The following is a 19,336-nucleotide window of genomic DNA, read 5'->3' as shown; positions in this document are numbered from 1 at the left end:
AAAGACTAACGGCCAGTTTCTTCATCAAAAGCAAAAGTTAAAGTAATGTCTAAAGTAAAAGTAACGGTCAAATTCGTTTTTTCAAGGCTAAAGTGACAGCAAAACTAATAGAAAAATTGAATTTGACCGTTACCTTGACTTTAGACATTACTTTGACTTTTACTTTTGCTTTAACTTTTGATGAAGAAACTGGCTGTAAGTATTTACCGTATCCGCATGAATGAATATGCAAAGTTTTACTCGGGGCTAGTGTAGCTTTCCAACAATGAAAGTATTTTTCAAATAAGTGCAGTAGTTTCGGAGCCTTGAGGGTACAAACAGATAAGAAAATGTTTTTGTTATTATATTTGTATTGATAGTATAGAAGAATAGATTAATCTTGTGCAAACCACTATTGTATTTAATAAACAACCTGTATAGATAGTTAATATAAAAACTTTTATTAATATTTATTAGGTGGCCTATATTTAATTGAGCATGTAAACAGGATTGTCCTAAAATAATCCAATTTTATGGCGACTCTAGTCCCGATATCATAGTATTATTCATTTTATAGGAAAACTCAGCACTTATCCTCATTATTTCAACCATGTTATAGGAACCCATTTATTTATCGGAAGAAAGACAACCAGAATAGGCATGGCAAATGAAAAAACCGGCCAAGTGCGAGTCGAACTCGCGCACGAAGGGTTCCGTACCATTATTTATGAAATGAGCAAAAAAATCACGTTTGTTGTATGGGAGCCCTCCAAAATATTTAATTCTAGATTTCAGTATTTGTTGTTATAGCGGCAACAAAAATACATCATCTGTGAAAATTTCAGCTCTCTAACTATCACGGTTCATGAGATACACACAGACAGAGGAACGAAAACAATAGGGTCTCGTTTTACCCTTTGGGTACGGAACCCTAATAATTTAGTTTTGTAGGTAGGTACCCCATTTCGCGAATATAAAAATATTACCTAATATAATATAAAATTATTCGCGGAATGGGGTACCTACAATACTAAATTATTTTTCCTTTTCAATTTATTTACCTGCGAGACAAATACATTTTCAAGTACCTCAATAATTTAATTATACATTCTAAAAAAAACGATTTCTATTTTTCTTCAAAATACGCCTAAACTGTGTGTTGTTCTTATATTGTTTAATTTTAAATTAACTTAATATTGTATGTTAACCATTTTTCTGTGCATGTTGTGTTAGCCAGTAAGTAGTTATTACACTTACAAATGTATTTTTTTTGTAATTTTTGTATCTCAAAAATGTTATAGTGTACATAACTGTTGTGTACATAATTTCTTACCTCGTAGCTCCCATTTCATTTTTGAAAATTGGTAATTATCCTTCGGGGCCAGGTCTGGACCGTAGGGTGGGTGATTCAAAATATCGCGGCCCGCCTAGTGCAGGGCATCCAACGCAACGCCGCTCTTGTGGACGGGTGCGTTATCCTGTAAAAGCAGCACATCTTTCGTCATAAGGTGTAAGGACTTGAATGGAGGGTAGTATTGCGTTTATAGATTACATAGTAAATGGATTATTTGTCATATTTTTTTCATACAAAAAAAAAAATACGTATTGACATCATTTATTAGTTTAAAACCATCCAGTAGAGTGGCGCGTTGCCACTCTTGCAGAACAGATAAAAAGAAATAGCATTTGTTTTCATTGTCGAAGCGACACTACGCGCGTAATTTGTGTACCACGTGATGCAAAGTAGAGCCAATGTTAATTTAACTTGTTTACTGTCTCAAATTGAATCGACTGTTCCGGGGAACGAAATTTCTTCACTATTGTAATCTATAAACGCAATACTACCCCCCCATTCAAGTCCTAGCAGGTAATATTAAAGCACCTTATATAAGTTTTCTCACTCATCCGGCTAAAGAGTGAATATGTGCTTTATAAGAGAGATTCTCGTCTAGTGTTCACCAGCCATGTCAGCAGCCAGTAAGTCTGACACCAGTTTTACCAAGGGATATTGGGTCGTCCGTTTAACTAGGTTTAGGAGATCAGATAGGGCAGTCGCTCCTTGTAAAACACTGGTACTCAGCTGCGTGCGGTTAGACTGGGAGCCGACACCATCATAGTTGGGAAAAGGCTAGGCAGATGATCAGTTGTCAGTTGTTTGTGGCCTGTAAGTACGAACCGGGCGATGTCGCTCGGAGCTCAGCTGAGGTGAAAACACTTGGAACTGCTGTTAGAAGTCGTCTTTCGATTAAACAAAACAAATAGTTGAACTAAGCACGTATTTATTTCCATTACATTAAAGATAAAGATACATTATTTTGTAAAAACATGGTACAAAAGCATAGGTGTTATAATAAGTCGTGTCAACTCATGTTTTACCTTATGATGGCGTACAAAATTTTAAATGGTGCTTAAGCTAGCTTAAGATATTAAAATTGACTCTATATAAAAAAAGAAAAAACATTTTTAAAATATGTAACTAAAATAAAAAAGATCAAAATAATTAAGTCAATGGAAGAGAATGTTAAACATGTGTTTATCATTCGCTTAAAAATTCTTGCAGGCAGCAGCATTTATTTATTATTAGATACTTTTTGAAAAGGCACTTATCTTAAACAGTATCTCATAAACTACTTAATGTGCAAGACCGGAAAGTACTTACCTAGTCTAGGTCAGAACAATGATCAGAATCAATTTAACCACTTTTCTAATGAATATAAAAAAGTTCACCCTAATGGTCTCTGCACACAGCGGGCGCGGCGCGGCGGGACGGGACGGCGACGTGACACAATGTACTAGATCGTCGCGCCGAGCGGGACGGCTCTGTGTGATGTCGTCCGTAATATCTGGTACATTACAACTGCTCAGCGTCGCGTCGCCGTCCCGTCCCGTCGCGCCGCGCCCGCTGTGTGCAGAGACCATTAGAGTACACCACAAACTTTTAGTCGGCCGACCGTTTCGCTCGCTCGAGCTCATAAACCAGTATGGAAATTAATAAATATTAATAGGTAGCACATAGCAACATCAGGTTTTCGGCTGGTATCAACTAACAATTTCGATTGAATTCACGATTTTCAGAAGAAAAAAATCCAATTCTCGGGCCGATTGTCAGCCGACTTTTTGGTCTGCAGTGAACGTGCGTACGTGTATATATGTACGTACACAATATAAACTACGTAAAACTAATTTCTTACCCCCGCACTCGGAGACATTTAATGATTACCTACTTAAGTCACTCTTTAGTGACAGGTTCTCATAGAAATTTTGCACTAAGGAACAGCTTAAGTAACCATTAAATGTCTCTGAGTGTGTCCATTAATGATATAAAATAAAACTACGTATATATAAGACGAGTACAAAGAATCAAATCAAGATTGATAGTAATTATTGTGGTTAGTTCACGTTTGAGAGACTTAGTGAATCTCCTCATATTGATGCTCCTCCAATGCTTCGATTGTTCGATCACATTCCTTTCGGAACAGATTTAGATTATTCAAGTAGAAAGGTTCAGGTGGCTGAAAAAGGTAACCAAAATCAATTTCTGCCTATGCTTTACTACTTATGTTCGGCAGAGGTAAAAGACTGGAAGCCGACCCCAACATCGTTGGGAAAAAGCCTCGGAGGATGATGATGATGAGAGGTAAACCAAGGAAAATATTAATTGATTGCTTGAGAGAGGGAGTGGATACGACGGCTGGCAGAGAGCATCGGAAGCAGAAGACAGATTTCGCCGATCAGTAATAACTTGGGAACGGACAGGCACTGAAGATAAAGAAAAATACATGATTCTTTGTTGAAATACTTACAGTAGCAGGTGTGGGCACTTGTGTTTGTGGTGTTTTCCGTTTGTTGATTATCGTAGCTATGACTACGATTACAATTATTGTGACGATGAGCGCCACACCTGACAGTACTCCTGTTTTCACCGTAGTATTGTTCGTCATTGTACTATTGACCATCATCGTACTATTGTTCGTCATCGTACTATTGTCCGTCACTATACCAAATTTATCGTTCGCCCCTGAAATTGAAAAAAAATATATACAAAAAGAGTGGTTCTTAAAATTCTTAATTATACCTATTACACTACTATACCTTTTACGGTTTCACCCTCGTCCCAGAGATAGTTATGACCATTATGGACCCTGATGGGCACAGAAAAATAAACTCTTTTGCAAAAAGGCGGGCACCTATGCGAAATCTTGGTTTTAAGGACTTTACGTGCATTTGCAAGGGTTTTATTAACTGTAGGATGTTACTAGCATCAAAAGGGTTATACATGCGTGAGAGAGTATTCTAAATTTAAATTTTGTAGAAATGCTAAGAAATTGGTTAAACCTTGCTTGGGACTAATTCCTGGTAGAAAGTTCGTCGGCATTTTAAAAAGTTTTTGATTTTGATGTGATTGAAATTGAAAACTGATAATGCAGTTTTAATTATTGATTAATGGACCTTTCTTTTACATACATCAAAACTTTTTTTTAAGAACTATGCGTCTTCACCTACAAATTCTACGTTTATTCTTCTTCTTCTTTCGTGTCGATGACATGTCTTATAGTGAGACTACACTTTGTCAGCCCAATATGCCGCCACAGCGAGAGCACGGCCGGATGCGCTCATAAGGTCCAACCGCAAGCAAGTTTCAGGGCACTTTGGACATGCGATGAGGTGGGACATGGTCTGCACAGCAGCCCCGCACTCACACCCAAGGTCCGCCCCGCCCGTGAAACCCCACCTGGACCGGTTGTCTTTGCTTCGGCCGACCTGCGTTCGGAGTCTGTTTATGGATTGCCAAACTCTTCTCGGGAGATCGTCTACAGTAGGGAGACTTTCCAGAAACGGAGAGGGCAGTGAACTCCTCGACCGCCAAAGATGCCGTCTGGCTCGAGAGGCCTCACCATCGACAGGAGCAACGATTTGTAAAAACCCCTGCGACTTTTGAGCCGCTGTGGCACGGGGGTGTAATTGCGCATGGGGTGTCGTTGGTCTGCTTCGTGTTTGGCTCTCTCGATGCCAGAAGCCACGCTTCTACGAACATCTGGTGGGGCAATGCCGGCCTGTGGATACAGCATCTGCACCGGGGTCGGCTTGAGGCAGCCAGTTATAATGCGGCACGTTTCGTTCAGTGCTACATCCACCTGCCCGGCGTGAGCGGAACGACTACAAAGAAAGACGTTTATGATGTCGACCCACAAAGGCAAGAAGCCAGCACATAAAGCTACAGACGCCAGAAAGTCGACCTATCCTAATCTGCCAAAATTTTCCAATCGAGCATTAACTGTTGTGATAGTTAAGGTTGAAAATTGAAGAAATACTTTTTATTTAATTATCCGGGTATGTGAAAAAGCCGGATACGGGTGAAACCGCAGGAAAACAGTGAGTCTAGACTATCTATACTTCTACCCTAATATAATGAAGAGGAAACTCTTTTCGTATCTTATAAAGGTACAAATTATGTGGTTTATTAAAAAACAAAAGGCTTACATGTACATTCGTCATCAAGTATTATGTCAGCTGAGCAGGGTTGAGTTTCTGTACAAATATTAACTGAAAGTAAATAATAAGTAATTATTCATTGTGTTTCAAGCTTCCGCCCGCGTCGCCCATGTAGGTTATATTATCGCGTTTCCAAGAGAATTCTTCAAAAGTCCAGGATAAAAACTATCCTATGTTCTCAAGGTCAAATCTATCTCTGTAGAATTTTTTTTTTAATCAGTTCAGTGGTTTAGACGTGCAAGCGTAACAGACAGACAGACAGAGATACTTTCGCATTTATAATATTAGTAGGGATTTATAATTATCTGTATAGCAAAATTAATTTAAAAATTCTTAAATGATAATGGCGTCCTAGCCGATTATCGGCCACGAGCTATTCTCATATGAGGAGATCAGCCAGCTGCGCAGGACGTATTATATTGAATCATTCTCATAGCCCGATGGGACGGCAATCCGACACGACCGGGGAGAGATCAGACGCAAGACGGACACTAACGTGCTCTCCGATGTGCAGGTAAATTAATCACCAACTTCCAGATTCCGGGCTCCTTTGTGAAAGTTTCCTAATCTCACAAAGTGATTTCAGTCCGGTCCGGGAATCGAACCCGAGACCTGCACAGCATTCGCTCTATGCGACAGCTGGACTAACGAGGTTCCTTAAATAATTATACAAAATAGGTAAAAAAAATCGATTACGTCTATTTTCCGCGGGTTCGTCTCTTCTTATAGATCTGGTTCCATCAAATAATCGCCAAATACAATACTTTTTTTTATCAAATCTCAAAGATATGTCTACTTTAGTTGTATTGTCTATCAGTTTTCCTTTGATACTAAATACATTTTCTGTATCTACGTTTGTATCTATTCCGAATTCACCTTCGTTATCACCTGTAATTATTTAAAAATTGATTAAAGCATCAAAATCTGAATCTCCTTACTTTATATCTTTCATCAACATCACTTTCTTTATCGTCCCACTGCTGGGCTGCGGCCTCCTCTCACAGAGAAGAATTAAGCGTTAATCATCACATGCGCGAGATGCGGGTTGCTAATTTCAGTCCAGGTTTCCCCGAGATGATTTCCTTCACCTTCAATGAGTAATTGGTGCCCAAGATATGAGTAAGATAAGGACTTCAGAGAGACTCTTATTTTAAAGAAATCTTCCACTAATCGGACTGATTGTTTAGTCCTCTGTGTGCGGGTACTCTTAGTGTGTATAAGTACGTAGATTAATTAAATGAAATTACCTGCTTTAATATGTAGTGTCATTCTGGGCGAGTCGTAAAGCATATAGGTAATCGTCACAAACATATGTAATGTTTCATTTTCGCCATAATGAACTTTATATGGGAAGTCAAAAAGGAAATCTCCCCCTAAAAAAAGTTTGAGTTTAAGAAAATCCAACAGTAGGTAAATGGTTCCGCTGATGCAGAAGTAGAGAACCTAAAGGGTTAATAGTCAACAACACCAGATTAAACTAGTGCGGGGCCAGTAGCAAATCCGGCCGAGGGTCCCTTAGTTGTCCTCAGATAAAAAAACCGGCCAAGAGCGTGTCGGGCCATGCTCAGTATAGGGTTCCGTAATTTATCAATTTTTATTCAGATAATGCAATCCATTTTGTTAGTAAAGACATAAACAGCTTATAATCTAGTATTAGTACATACATTTTTAGGCAACACATTAATAAAAAATGGGAAATTATAAGTAGGTATAGCCACAAAATTATTTATTGGACACATGATTAAACTTCTAATTTTATAACTAAGCAACGGGGAAATGACATAGCCCCTAATAAACTAATTCGTCGTTTTTACAACGCCAACTAAATCTATCTTCTTCTTTCTCCTGCCCTGTTCCCAAATTTTACTTGGGGTCGGCGCAATATGTCATTTTCTTCCATATTCCCCTGTCACTCGTCATACTGACACTCACTCCCTTCCTATTCATATCATCTTTCAGGCAATCCTTCCATCTTTTCTTAGGTCTTCCTCTCCATCCATCTACATTCATACTTAGCACACACTTTGTTGCAAGCGTATCATCCCTCCTCATTACATGCCCATACCACGACAATCTTCTACTTCTCATCTTTTCTGTAACTGGCGCTACTTTCAGACTTCCTCTAATGTAATCATTTCTCACTTTATCCATTCTTGTAACACCACACATCCATCTCAGCATTCTCATTTCTGCTACATGCACTCTCTTCTCATCCCTCTTTTTCAATGCCCAACACTCCGATCCATACAGGACGACAGGTCTAATGACGGATTTGTAAATTTTCCCTTCAGTTTTAGGGGCATCCGCGGGTCACAGATCTAAACTAAATCTATATAATATATAAAAGAAAGTTGTGTTAGTTACACCACTTATAACTCAAGAACGGCGAAATCGATTTAGCTGGAAACTGGCAGGGAGATAGTTTAGAGCCAGGAGAAGGACATAGGATTTTTCTTACAAAAAATAAAAATAAAAAATACAATTTATTCCGGACATCGACAGCGCCATCTATTGTTCAAATCAAAAATCTGCCGGATGCCACTATTCCACGCAAACGAAGTCGCGGGCAAAAGCTAGTATTCTATAGAAAGCTTCAAGTAAAGATCATCAATTATTGTGGCTTGTCCTTCTTATTTATACATCATCATCCTCCGAGCCTTTTCCCAAACTATGTTGGGGTCGGCTTCCAGTCTAACCGGATTCAGCTGAGTTAGTAAATTAGATGACAATGTCCTTCTTATTTATACATTGTCATGTAATTTACTAACTCGGCCCCGTTTTTCTAGCTCGTTTTTTATTTTTTTATTGATCGAGGCGGCCTGTGAGCTAAGGCGCAGGTAGTTTTAACGCCCGCCGCGGCTGAGGCAGCAAGCCGAAGCTGGTGAGCGTGAAAACCATCTGCGACGATAAGCTCGCAAGCCGTGTTAGCGCTGCCCCGCACCCGACACATATCTGTCTTAACAGCTACAATGAGCCCAATGTACAGCGTTATCTCTCGGGAAATTACGTTACTAATTTGTAAAAACTAAATGGGTTATGTACGTTGGGTTTTTGAAGGATTCAATTGCCCCTAACTAACAATACCAATTTCTGAAAGAATATTTAAGCAATAACTACATAAATGTTTGTTCAATATGTATTCGTATCGAGATGTTTACCTTTGCTAAAGTTAATACTCAAATGAAGTAGGTATTAATAACATTAAATCAAGCCATTAAAATACAGGATACTCACAATAAGCCGCTTTATGTATGTTAAAATTTCTGTTAACTGTCGACATTTCTATTGTCATCACAAACCAAGACATTATAGCCACAAAAGTGATGAATTTCATGGTTTAGAACAGAAGTTAATGTCGAGTAATGCGGTTTTGATATCCAACACGAATGAAATTTGAAAAGTAACTGAGTACCTAAGTACGTGAACGTTATGTGCAAATTTTTCCTTCAAAATAAATCCTATTTTTGTCCGTTTTAATCCGTTTTTGTACTAGGTATCGATACTAAAATTAAACATTATCAATAACAAGTTACATCATCAGTGTCCCGTGGTCTTGTCAACAATTAATAATAGTTGTAAAATTATCGGATTAAATCAATTTAAAAGGCCTGGTGATTGAAAGAAAGTAATTACCTAGTCCGTCTTTTGGATAACCCTAAAACAGTGGTTCTTAACCTTTTAGTCATGAGGGGTCATTTTACCAAAAGTTTGTCTTGTCGCGGACCGCCTCATCGGTTTCCCTAAATATGCCTAAATTGAGATAATTTGATAATGAATACAAGCATACTTTATATTTAGCACTCATTTTTTTAGTTTTTAGCAAAAAAACTAAAAGTTACAGATTTTAATTTAATGAAATTATTATGACAGCAATTTTTTTTTTACAAATTTCTGAATTTTTGGTTCAGTACTACTCAAAGCTGAACGCACGTCGGAAGTTGTTTAGATAAGCAAATGCAAAGAAAGAAAAACTTGCCTATGTAGTTTCCAAAATTTTTATCGGACTTAAACCAAATATTACGTATGCCCAAAAACGTACTTAAGTTTTTGTTTGTTGACAAATGCAAAAATAAGGGCATGTAGTTTCTGAACACGCGAGCGGAGCGAGCGCGATATTTCAATTCTTTGTTAAGACTCAAAACCAAAATTACGTAAAATGTCACCCAAACATACATTTTCATGAATGGACTAGGTACGACACACCCGATACACGTCCATGTGAAAACCCCCGCTTGCATAGATAAGTCGATAAAAATAAAGTTAGATGACGTATAGCAACGTCGCGAAGCAAAGCTTCGCGGACCACTTGGAATGCCTCCAGGGACCACCAGTGATCCGCGGACCACCGGTTAAGATCCGGGCAGTGGATCTTAAAAACAATGCATACATTTTTAAGGTTCCGTACCCAAAGGATAAAACGGGACCCTATTGTTTTCGCTCCTCTGTCCGTATAACAACAATTCCACAATAACAACAAATACTGAAAACTAGAATTAAATAAATTACGCGTCGCATACCAGAGACATGCTTACTTTCAACTTCTGATCGGAAATACACTGTAAAACTACGTTTGATATTATTCAATTACAAAGACAGAATTGTTTTCTGTTCCAAATCCTATCCACCTATATCCTATCCTAATCCAGCATGCACTGCAGGTGTGCATTGCACAAAAACCAATGTTATCCTATTCGAGAAGTCAAAAGAGTCGGCCTGCCAACGTCAGTTTTTGCGCTAAGCAAGTGTTCTTAATAGTACCATCAGAATTACATTCATCGTTGAATGAGGTGAAAAAAAATTCAGAAACCACAATCACAGTAGGAGCCAAAGCGTATGATCGCTTCATAGAGCTCTGATTGGCCCGAGGTGACCAAGGCAGGTCTGATTTGTTCGTTCATCAGATCTTTGAAAGTGTTTCGGTGGATACTTACTGTCGTCCTGTTTACGTGTGACACAAAATATGGTATATAAACGTCCTCCGCAAGAGAATGAACGTTTGTGCTATACATAAAGGCGAAATTTTCCCGGTGTGTGGTAGTGACGCACAGTATACAACACTTATGTTTCTTTTGATTTGCAGGCTCCACCAAGAAATCACAAATTGCGAGCGTACATTATGAAAATCTTGGCAAAACTGCAGATTTCAAGTACGAACACATGAAGTGGACTCTCACAGATAGGTACGTACATTTTGCCTATTCGTGAACTAATGCAAACATTTCGGTGGAGTCCCGCCTTAACATAGTGAGTGAGTGCACAGAAAATCCCCGTCATACAAGTGTTTCTCCCCTGTAGTGAAACTATCCTACCCTATGCGCCAGCTGATGATGATGACTCATTTCATCATCCATCCAGCTATTCCCCAACTATGTTGGTGTTGGCTTCCAGTCACCGAATCTGTTCGAGTACCTACCAATATTTGCACCTACGGGATAAGTAGTATTTCGACGATTCTATATTGCCCACGCAGACGAAGATGCGGGCAACAACTAGTATATAATAAAAATGTGCGAAAATTAGAACACCATATAAAAGTCAGTCATTACAAAACACCTGAAATTCTCCCTTGAAAACTGACAGCTGTCCACTGATCAAAACATTCGATACTCCTAACTTTATCTCTGCTTTACACATGATGTTGTAAATTATAAAAACGAAAAATTACTTCTGTGGCTAAACCACTGAATGGATTAAGTAGGTTATTTTTTACAATTCGCCATAGAATATCATAAAGTATATGCGATAGGATTTAATGTGATTGTGAACGACACACGCTGTATGAAAGAGTATATTCGTATTCGGATCCTATTGTCACCACATCAGAATCTGATGATGGTAACCCCGAGAAATCGAGGGCGACTCTCGATACTTATTGCCAAGACTTGATAGAAGTCAGCTAATTACGCATTGTACTTAATTAATGAGCGTGAGTAGTAATTAACGAAGAATATTGAATACTAGCGGTTTTCCTACAGTTTCGCCCGCATCCCGGGAAAACTTCCCATATCCCGATAAAATGTAGCCTATGTTACTCAGGATAGTGTAGCTTCCATAAAATGAAAGAATTCTTCAAATCTGTTTAGTAATTTTGGAGCCTTTAGGGTGCAAACAAACAAACAAAAAAAATCCTCTTTATTATAACTAAGCACTAGCTTCCGCCCGCGGCTTCGCTCCCGTAGAGTTCGGTTATATCGCGTTTCCAAGAGAATTCTTCAAAAGTTCGGGATAAAAACTATCCTATGTTCTTTCTCAAGGTCAACTCTATCTCTGTACCAAATTTTATTAAAATCGGTTCAGTGGTTTAGACGTGAAAGCGTAACAGACAGACAGACAAACAGACAGAGTTACATTCGCATTTATAATATTAGTAGGGATATAAGAGTAGACTACTTGATTACGTTATACAACACAATTCTTTCAAAAGTCGCTTCTTATGCATGAAAAATGAAAACACTGATTCTATCTGGATTCGTTTCAACAACTATATTTATATTGCTAAACAGTATGTATGCCTAATATATATTTTTTTTATTTTATTTCTCTCTCTCTGTAAAATGGTCCAAGTTCACCTACAACTAATGTTTAGGTACTTTGAAAATTAAAGGGAAAACTCATAAGAAAACAGTGGTTTATGTTCTCGAACTTTCCAAGTATACCTTGGACATCAATGGCTAATAAAAAGGTGAAGGAAAACATCTTGAGGAAACCTGGACTGTATAGTCTGAAATCACCAACCCGCATTGAGCAAGCGTGGTGATCAATGCTCAATCCTTCTCCATGTGAGAGGAGGCCTATACCCAGCAGTGGGACGATATAAAGGCTGTAACAGTAACAGTAAATTTCCGAGTGTTGAGTGGGTGATAACTATATGAATGGTCGTTTATCATTGTAGTTAAAACGGTGTAATTCACCTCAGTTAAAGTAAGTAATTTCAGTTTCAGTTTATCAGGTGACGGACGGTCAGAAAGTAACTTTGGCAAGGCAGTATAAAAGAATCGTATTTGATAAAATAAACCGTGGTTCTTTCAACGTATCACAATGCTTGTCAGATCTACTGAACTGCTGGGAAGTTGTCAGGTATTTATCAGGTTAGGTTTTGAATTGCACTCTAGGGACGACAAGACTACGTGGAGTCGGTTTTGCAGCAATTCATTTTCGTCACTAACTTCAATTTTAATACAATATTTTCAAATTGAAGGTTATAAACGGCAATATGCTAAAAATAAGAAGGACAAGTTACAATAATTGATGATCTTTTATTGAAGCTTTCTAGTAGATGGCGTTGTAAAAAAGACGAATTAGTTTATTAGAGGCTATGTCATTTCCCCGTTGCTTAGTTATAAAATTAGAAGTTTAATCATGAGTCCAATAAATATTTTTGTGTACTTAAATTTCCCGAACTTATATATTTTCTTTTACAGAGGAGATGTGTTGTGTGCATATGACAAGTATAAGGAATCAATTTGTGGATTTTTCAAAGATAATTGCCATGATTTTTATGGAAAGCTTGATAGTAAGTATATTAAAATTTATCATGTCAATGTCAATGTTTCGTATGTCAAGTTGGTTAAGGTTTATATTAAACTAGCTTCTGCCAGCGGTTTTACCCGCATCCCGTGGAAACCTCTGCACGAACCCGGATAAAAAGTAGCCTATAGCCTTCCTCGATAAATGGGCTACCTAACACTGAAAGAATTTTTCAAATCGGACCAGTAGTTCCTGAGATTAGCGCGTTCAAACAAACAAACTCTTCAGCTTTATAATACACTCTTTTGCAAAAAAAGCGGGCACCTATGCGAAATCTTAGTTTTAAGTCTGATAGGAGTCGAGTTGTGATCGGCACTGCTTACTTTAAATTGGTTTTGTCGCAGCCCAATGTACTGATACTCCTCTAAATAGTGTTTAATTATGTAAAAGCGATATTTTAAAACACGTGGGTACAATATCTTAACAGTAGAACGCTTTACACTAAAATACCGAAACTCTTAACATTGCCATCACTCATCAGTATAGCCCATTTAGAGCAGGTGATAATTTTATCAAATACGCATAGTTTTTCAAAAATGTTTTGATCTAACAAAAAGCTACATTAATCATTAATTGAAACTGCATTATCAGTTTTCTGAAAATCACTTCAAAAACTTTTCAAAACCCCGACGAACTTTCTGCCAGCAATTAGTCCAAAACAAGGTTTAACCAATTTCTTTGCAATTCTACAAAATTCAAATTTAGAATACACTCTCAAGCATGCTTGGCTATCCCTTTTGATGCTAGAAAAATATTCCAATCATTAAAACCCTTTGAAATACTCGTAAAGTCCTTAAAACTCAGATTTCGCATAGGTGCCCGCTTTTTTTGCAAAAGAGTTTATTAGTATAGATTGTTGTCTTCAAATGCGCTTCGACGCGCTTCCAGCGGTGCGCGCTGGGCCTATATGGTACACTTTGTATATAACTGACTCAAGTATGATTTTCAGGTAATTGGGGATTAGAGTATACTTTGTACGAGTCCTACTGTCAGGACAGTTCGCAGTCTTGGACCAAGTAGCTAAGGATTGCACTGGACAACGGGAAATTCATTATGGATCAAAGAAACTTTAATGGAATAAAACACCTGAGCCCTTTTTATTTCTAATTAAATCAAGTTTCATTGGATCGCAATCGATTTTTCTTTCCTTTAATCGTCATTTATTTGGCTTTTTATTTACCCTACTCGCACACTGCACTAGCCCACTAAGAACTTACCAGTTTTTCACATCGTCGACTTGATAATTTATATACTAGCTTCTGCCAGCGGTTTCACCCGCATCCCGTGGGAACTACTTCCCGTACCGGGATAAAAGTAGCCTATAGCCTTCCTCGATAAATGGGCTATCTAACACTGAAAGAAATTTTCAAATCGGACCAGTAGTTCCTGAGATTAGCGCGTTCAAACAACAAACAAACTCTTCAGCTTTATAATATTAGTATAGATTTTGGTTATCATTACAGTCAAACTATTGCTTTAAATGAACGATATTTTACGTAAGAGGAAAATTAGTGCAAAATAATCGAATAAAGTATTAGCAAGCAAGGGAATTATTTATAAATATAGTCAGTGTAATATTGCTGTCCTCGCGATTGGCAGTTTAAATAAAATGAATCTGCGTTTAACATGAAAATAAATTAATGTTATTGTGAACTTGTGAAAAATGAAAGTATTTATATTGCTTGCATTTATAAATGGGTGTTTCAGTCAGCAACATACAGGTTAGTAAGTGATTTCATTAAATTACTCCGAAAAAAGTTGAGTCAAAATATCATCAATTAAAATAAGCATGTTGAATAAGAAACAACTACCGAATTGAGGACCGAGGTTGTTCGAAAGAGCTACCGCGGCCCTGGTACATAAAAGGCCTACGACGGAACACGACGGTTTTTAGTCAGTAAGAGTCTGACACTCCCTCACCGCTGCTAACCCACAGCGGGAGGGGTCATTTGGTGATTTTTGACGTCGGAAAAGAAATGGACCTCCTCCTTTTTTGAGAAGTCGGTAAACAAGGTATGTAACCTAACACTAGTTCGTTTAGCAATGTACCTATCTTAAAACAATGAAAACTATATAATATAGTCTAATATCAAAACAGGCGTGATGATAACGTTAAAAATAGAATCATTAAACTTTACATTTAGTAGCCTAATTAGGTTTCTAAATGATGTAGTGAGTCAGTAGCCGTACTTTTTAGGGTAAAACAAGACCCTATTGTTTTCGCTCCTCTGCCCGTCCGTCTGTCCGTCCGTCACCAGGCTGTATCTCATGGACCGTGATAGTTAGAGAGTAGACATTTTCACAGATGATGTATTTCAGTTGCCGCTATAACAACAAATACTGAAAACTCCCATACAACATACGGAAATCTTCGTGCGCGTGTCCGACTCACACTTGGCCGTTTTTTTTTAACGACATCATAAATCATCAAGTGACCCCTCCCGCTGTGGGTTACGCGCGGTGAGGGAGTGTCAGACTCTTACTGACTAAAAACCGTCGTGTTTCGTCGTAGCCTTTTATGTACCAGGGCCGCGGTAACTCTCTCGAACAATCCCGCAGCCCCGGCAGAAATTCAATTGTATCTTCGTTGTTAATAGTTTCTGAGAGAATCGAAAAAATACGTGTCCATCATCTTAGGGTTATTTTACTAATTACTTTTTTCATTTGCCACGCCTATTATTCTCTTTTCAGATATTCGCCCTCAAATTATAAGAAGTCCATTTAGATTCATTTATAATTGGTCTCAAGATTTTAATGTGGAAATACAGTTTAAGAACATACCATCTGATTTTATAAGTTATCAAATAGTATTTACGTACGGTAAGAGTTTAATGCTTACTTACAAAAGTGACTCACTTTCAAAGTAAGGCGGCCAACTTTCCGAAAACTGAATGCGGGACTTAACCTTTCGTGAAAAGGAGGGGGGGACGGGCATTGAAAAATTATCGGACGGAACTGATAAAATAAAAACCGTAAGCAAAAAGCTATAACTTAACCTATCAATATCGTGTCACAGCGTGCACTAATGTCTTATTTTCAAAATCATTAGGCCTCACGAGTTCAGTAGAAATAAAGAGAACGAGATTATATTATAGGTAATCTGTGTTCCTGGACTGTTGAGCGTGAGCGCAGGTGGGTGTTGTGTAGAAGCGTGGTAGAAAAATAGGGATGCGGGACATGCGGGACGCATGTTACAACGTTTTGCGGGACTATTTTACAAATAATTTGAAAACGGGATTTCGTCAAGCATTGCGGGACGGTCTCGCAGAATGCGGGACGGTTGGCCGCCTTATTTCAAAGACAAATTAATGTATTTTTGTTTGGTTAGCTTCCACAGAAAAACAGCTTTTTATGTCAGGTAAACTTACGCGTGATTTTTAAAAATTTTCAGGTAATTTCCCTGCTAAGTCTGACCCAAAACCGTTAAAGGATTTTAATCCAGAATGTAGACGCTCAGTATTGAAGCAACCGAAAGTATCTATCGAAGCTGAATTATATGATGGAAACGATGTTGTGCAAAAATTCTAATAGTTGATGGAATAGAAGGTGCAAATCTGCTACAAAGGGATGATCCAAATACAATGAAATACGCAAATTATACACGTAAGGCAAACATTTGCAAAAATCTTTAGATTTTGAAGTCTATCTATATCGGGTGCGTCGTACCTAATTCGTACCTTTCACATATACTTTATGATATTCTATGGCGAATTGTAAAAAAAATTACCTAATCCATTCAGTGGTTTAGCCACAGGAGTCATTTTTCGTTTTCATAATTTACAACATCATGTGTGAAGGAGAGATAAAGTTAGGAGTAGGTATATTGAATGTTTTAACCAGTTGACAGCTGTCAGTTTTCAAGGGAGAATTTCAGTTGTTTAATGATTGACTCTTATATGATGTTCTAATTCTCGCTCATTTTTATTCTATTTAGTTTGTTTGAATTTTTTTATTATTATTTTTACGTATTTATTTTTTTCTTTGTGCTTATTGACATAATATTTTAACCAGTATATTAGCGTATTTAATTTAATGTGATTAGGTACGACACACCCGATGTACTTAAGTATTACAAGAACCACAGCAAACTTCACGACTGTCGGCCGATAGTTCTCGCTTCCAAAACGTGGATTTAATCCATATACAGTCATGTTACTTGATGAAACTGGTTTTATTATTTTTACAGCCAGCGATGTTTGTTCGAGAGCAGAATGCTGTATAATTGAAGTGGATTTGGGTGTGGGTAAGGCTTTCGATACTTTTAACATGATCAAAAACACATTATTTTATTGAGTTTAAACTTGATAAATATCATTTGATGATTTGCCAAACACTTGTAAATAATAATGGTAAATAAAAACAAAAAACATAATATTTATTGAAATCTTTAACCGTTCGAAAACTCTTTTTAGTAAGGGTTCTTCAAGGAACAATGCTGGGACCGTCTTTATGAAAATTGTAAGACTGCATTAATTTCTTTTTTTCTAATTATTTATCTCCAGGAAAAGCACCAAAACCTAAGAAATCCTCTAAGGCAACACCTGTTCTTAGAGAAGGCCAAGATTCAAAAAGGCACCACATAGTGCCAATGGAAACAAAAACGACAGCAATTGCGCCGAAACATGTGCAAAAATTTGATGAAACATATAGTAACATAACGCAATGTATTGAAGGTGAGGTTTGCTATTCTAAAAAAATAATTATACGTTATAATACTATTATAATAAAAATTTATACGTGTACCTAGACGACTGATCTTGAAATTCGATTATCTTGAAACGGGTTAACTTTTGCCCAGTGTATCCCATGGTCAAATTTGTCCGTATTAACCTATACTATCACCTCATGAAAGGATGCGGTCTACTTACCAGTAACCCTGTATAATACGATTTTAGAAATATGGACCTTACCAACATAATAAAATTTCTCAGTCAGGTCAGGAAAATACAAGTAATTTAATACGATTTTTTTAACACTGTTGCTATTCATTCGGTATATTCAGAATCTAAGAAGTATTTTTATGAACATAGGGGCTGCTTTATGACTTCCCACTTACAAATAGAACTTAAAACGAGTCAATCCGTTTGAAACTTCTAGTAAATAAAAATTTTACACTACAAGATTTATTTATATTTTCAGTAAATACAGATGAGAAACCAGGGATTTCACGAAAGCTCGTGTTGATATGTGGTATATCGTCTGTGGGAGTAGCGTGTGCTGTATTACTGCTTGTCTGTGTGTGTATCCGACGGTGTAGAAACAAAAGAGCATCAGAACAAACAATAAAATATAACTCTGTAAGTACTCTACAACGTCTTTCAAAACGAGGAGAGCTTTCTTGGAAAAGAAATGACGAGCGGAGATGTGATAATGGAAAAAACTCTTAGCAAAGTAATGTCGCCAAGATGTGTGGTGCCATTTTTTTAAAAGCAATTCTCCAGATTGGTTAATCAGGACAAATCTTTGTGAGGTGTGATAAAGAACCCGGACGCCTCGTTAGTTCACTAGTACTCGGTGCGTTTGGGTTAGAAGAAGGCGCCGGCTATACCTGCTCCCGCCAGTTAATCGAGTCCCGCAGGAGCTACTTCACGCACCCGGATAAAAAGTATCCTATAACATTCCTTGTTAAATGGGATATCAAACACTGGAGGATTTTTTCAAATCGGATAACTAGTTCCATTAGTTGTAGATAGTTTAGAAAGATCGAATTCAATCAATACTATTAGCTATTCACTCTCACTTCGCATTCGGTTCAAAGCGTTCTAAAAGTCATCTTATATTTTATCCGTCAAAATCTCGATTTTATTTAGTTCAACTCGCAAACACGCTCGCAAGAGTAGCGCTAGTGTAGTTTGAGAATGCAAATCACGGTCCTACGCTGCGCTTACTAGTCCGTGTTGCACTGTTTAGACGCACCCTTACAGTATAGATAGAGAGACAGAGAGATAGAGTTAAAATGTATTTGATTACAGGCTACCTCAAACTGCGTTTTGTACGCAGATCTGGACATCAGACAGACTGAGAATAGAACACCAGTGTACGTCGAGGAATCTCCTTATGCTGAAATTATTGGAGTTTTAGAACCAGACAAAAAAGGGAGAACATGAAATAAAAATAGTTTTGCAAATAGTTTTTTAAAAAAAGCTAATTCCATCGATAAAGAAAAATCCTTACTAATATTATGAACTAGTCGGAACTAGTAGGAAGTCGTGGTGGCCTAGTGGGTAAAGGACCAACCTCTCGAGTATGAGGGCGCGGGTTCGATCCCAGGTCAGGCAAGTACTAATGCAACTTTTCTATGTTTGTATGTACTTTCTAAGTGTATTTTAGACACCAA

The 19,336-nt window shown here is 37.6% G+C and overlaps 3 protein-coding genes and 1 long non-coding RNA gene across 5 annotated transcripts in view; 3 read left to right on the top strand and 1 right to left on the bottom strand.

The window, feature by feature from the left end:
- Window positions 1-19,336, top strand: part of LOC110377742 (neurofibromin) — a 150,788-nt gene that overhangs the window by 1,296 nt on the left and 130,156 nt on the right. The window lies entirely within an intron of this gene.
- LOC126056852 (uncharacterized) lies at window positions 2,875-8,891 on the bottom strand. The gene is made up of 6 exons (XM_049851438.2): window positions 8,707-8,891; window positions 6,720-6,845; window positions 6,169-6,360; window positions 5,461-5,523; window positions 3,783-3,997; window positions 2,875-3,491 (listed from the first exon to the last, which is right to left on the bottom strand). Exons 1-6 carry the CDS (start codon window positions 8,804-8,806, stop codon window positions 3,390-3,392), a joined length of 798 nt encoding a protein of 265 aa, XP_049707395.2. The 5' UTR covers window positions 8,807-8,891; the 3' UTR covers window positions 2,875-3,389.
- On the top strand, window positions 11,892-14,122 carry LOC110377743 (uncharacterized). The gene is made up of 4 exons (XR_010277966.1): window positions 11,892-11,974; window positions 12,408-12,549; window positions 12,894-12,985; window positions 13,949-14,122. It is a non-coding gene; the product is annotated as an uncharacterized LOC110377743 (long non-coding RNA).
- Window positions 14,573-19,130, top strand: LOC110377726 (uncharacterized). 2 transcript variants are annotated; one of them, XM_064042628.1, is made up of 7 exons: window positions 14,573-14,720; window positions 15,691-15,819; window positions 16,391-16,602; window positions 17,186-17,236; window positions 17,502-17,672; window positions 18,139-18,296; window positions 18,972-19,130. In XM_064042628.1, the coding sequence occupies exons 3-7, from the start codon at window positions 16,581-16,583 to the stop codon at window positions 19,104-19,106; spliced, it is 537 nt and encodes a 178-aa protein (XP_063898698.1). In that variant the 5' UTR covers window positions 14,573-14,720; window positions 15,691-15,819; window positions 16,391-16,580; the 3' UTR covers window positions 19,107-19,130. The 2 variants fall into 2 exon arrangements, with proteins under 2 accessions (XP_063898698.1, XP_021192392.3); XM_021336717.3 differs by having other exon boundaries at window positions 17,186-17,242.

The sequence above is a fragment of the Helicoverpa armigera genome, chromosome 29 (genome assembly GCF_030705265.1).
Source record: "Helicoverpa armigera isolate CAAS_96S chromosome 29, ASM3070526v1, whole genome shotgun sequence".
Lineage (NCBI taxonomy): Eukaryota > Metazoa > Arthropoda > Insecta > Lepidoptera > Noctuidae > Helicoverpa > Helicoverpa armigera.
Note: the sequence above shows the minus strand (reverse complement) of the source record. Positions and strands in the feature narration are given on the sequence as shown.

Excerpts from the sequence above, each read along its gene's own strand:
- LOC110377726 (XM_021336717.3), top strand. The coding sequence starts at position 16,581 with ATGAAATACGCAAATTATACAC. Across the intron at positions 17,243-17,501 it reads TGAAGTGGATTTGGGTGTGG|GAAAAGCACCAAAACCTAAG; the intron begins GTAAGGCTTTCG and ends ATTTATCTCCAG. Across the intron at positions 17,673-18,138 it reads CATAACGCAATGTATTGAAG|TAAATACAGATGAGAAACCA; the intron begins GTGAGGTTTGCT and ends TTATATTTTCAG.
- LOC126056852 (XM_049851438.2), bottom strand. The coding sequence starts at position 8,806 with ATGAAATTCATCACTTTTGTGGCTATAATGTCTTGGTTTGTGATGACA. Across the intron at positions 6,361-6,719 it reads GACACTACATATTAAAGCAG|GTGATAACGAAGGTGAATTC; the intron begins GTAATTTCATTT and ends AAATAATTACAG. Across the intron at positions 5,524-6,168 it reads CGAACCCGCGGAAAATAGAC|TTAATATTTGTACAGAAACT; the intron begins GTAATCGATTTT and ends ATTTACTTTCAG.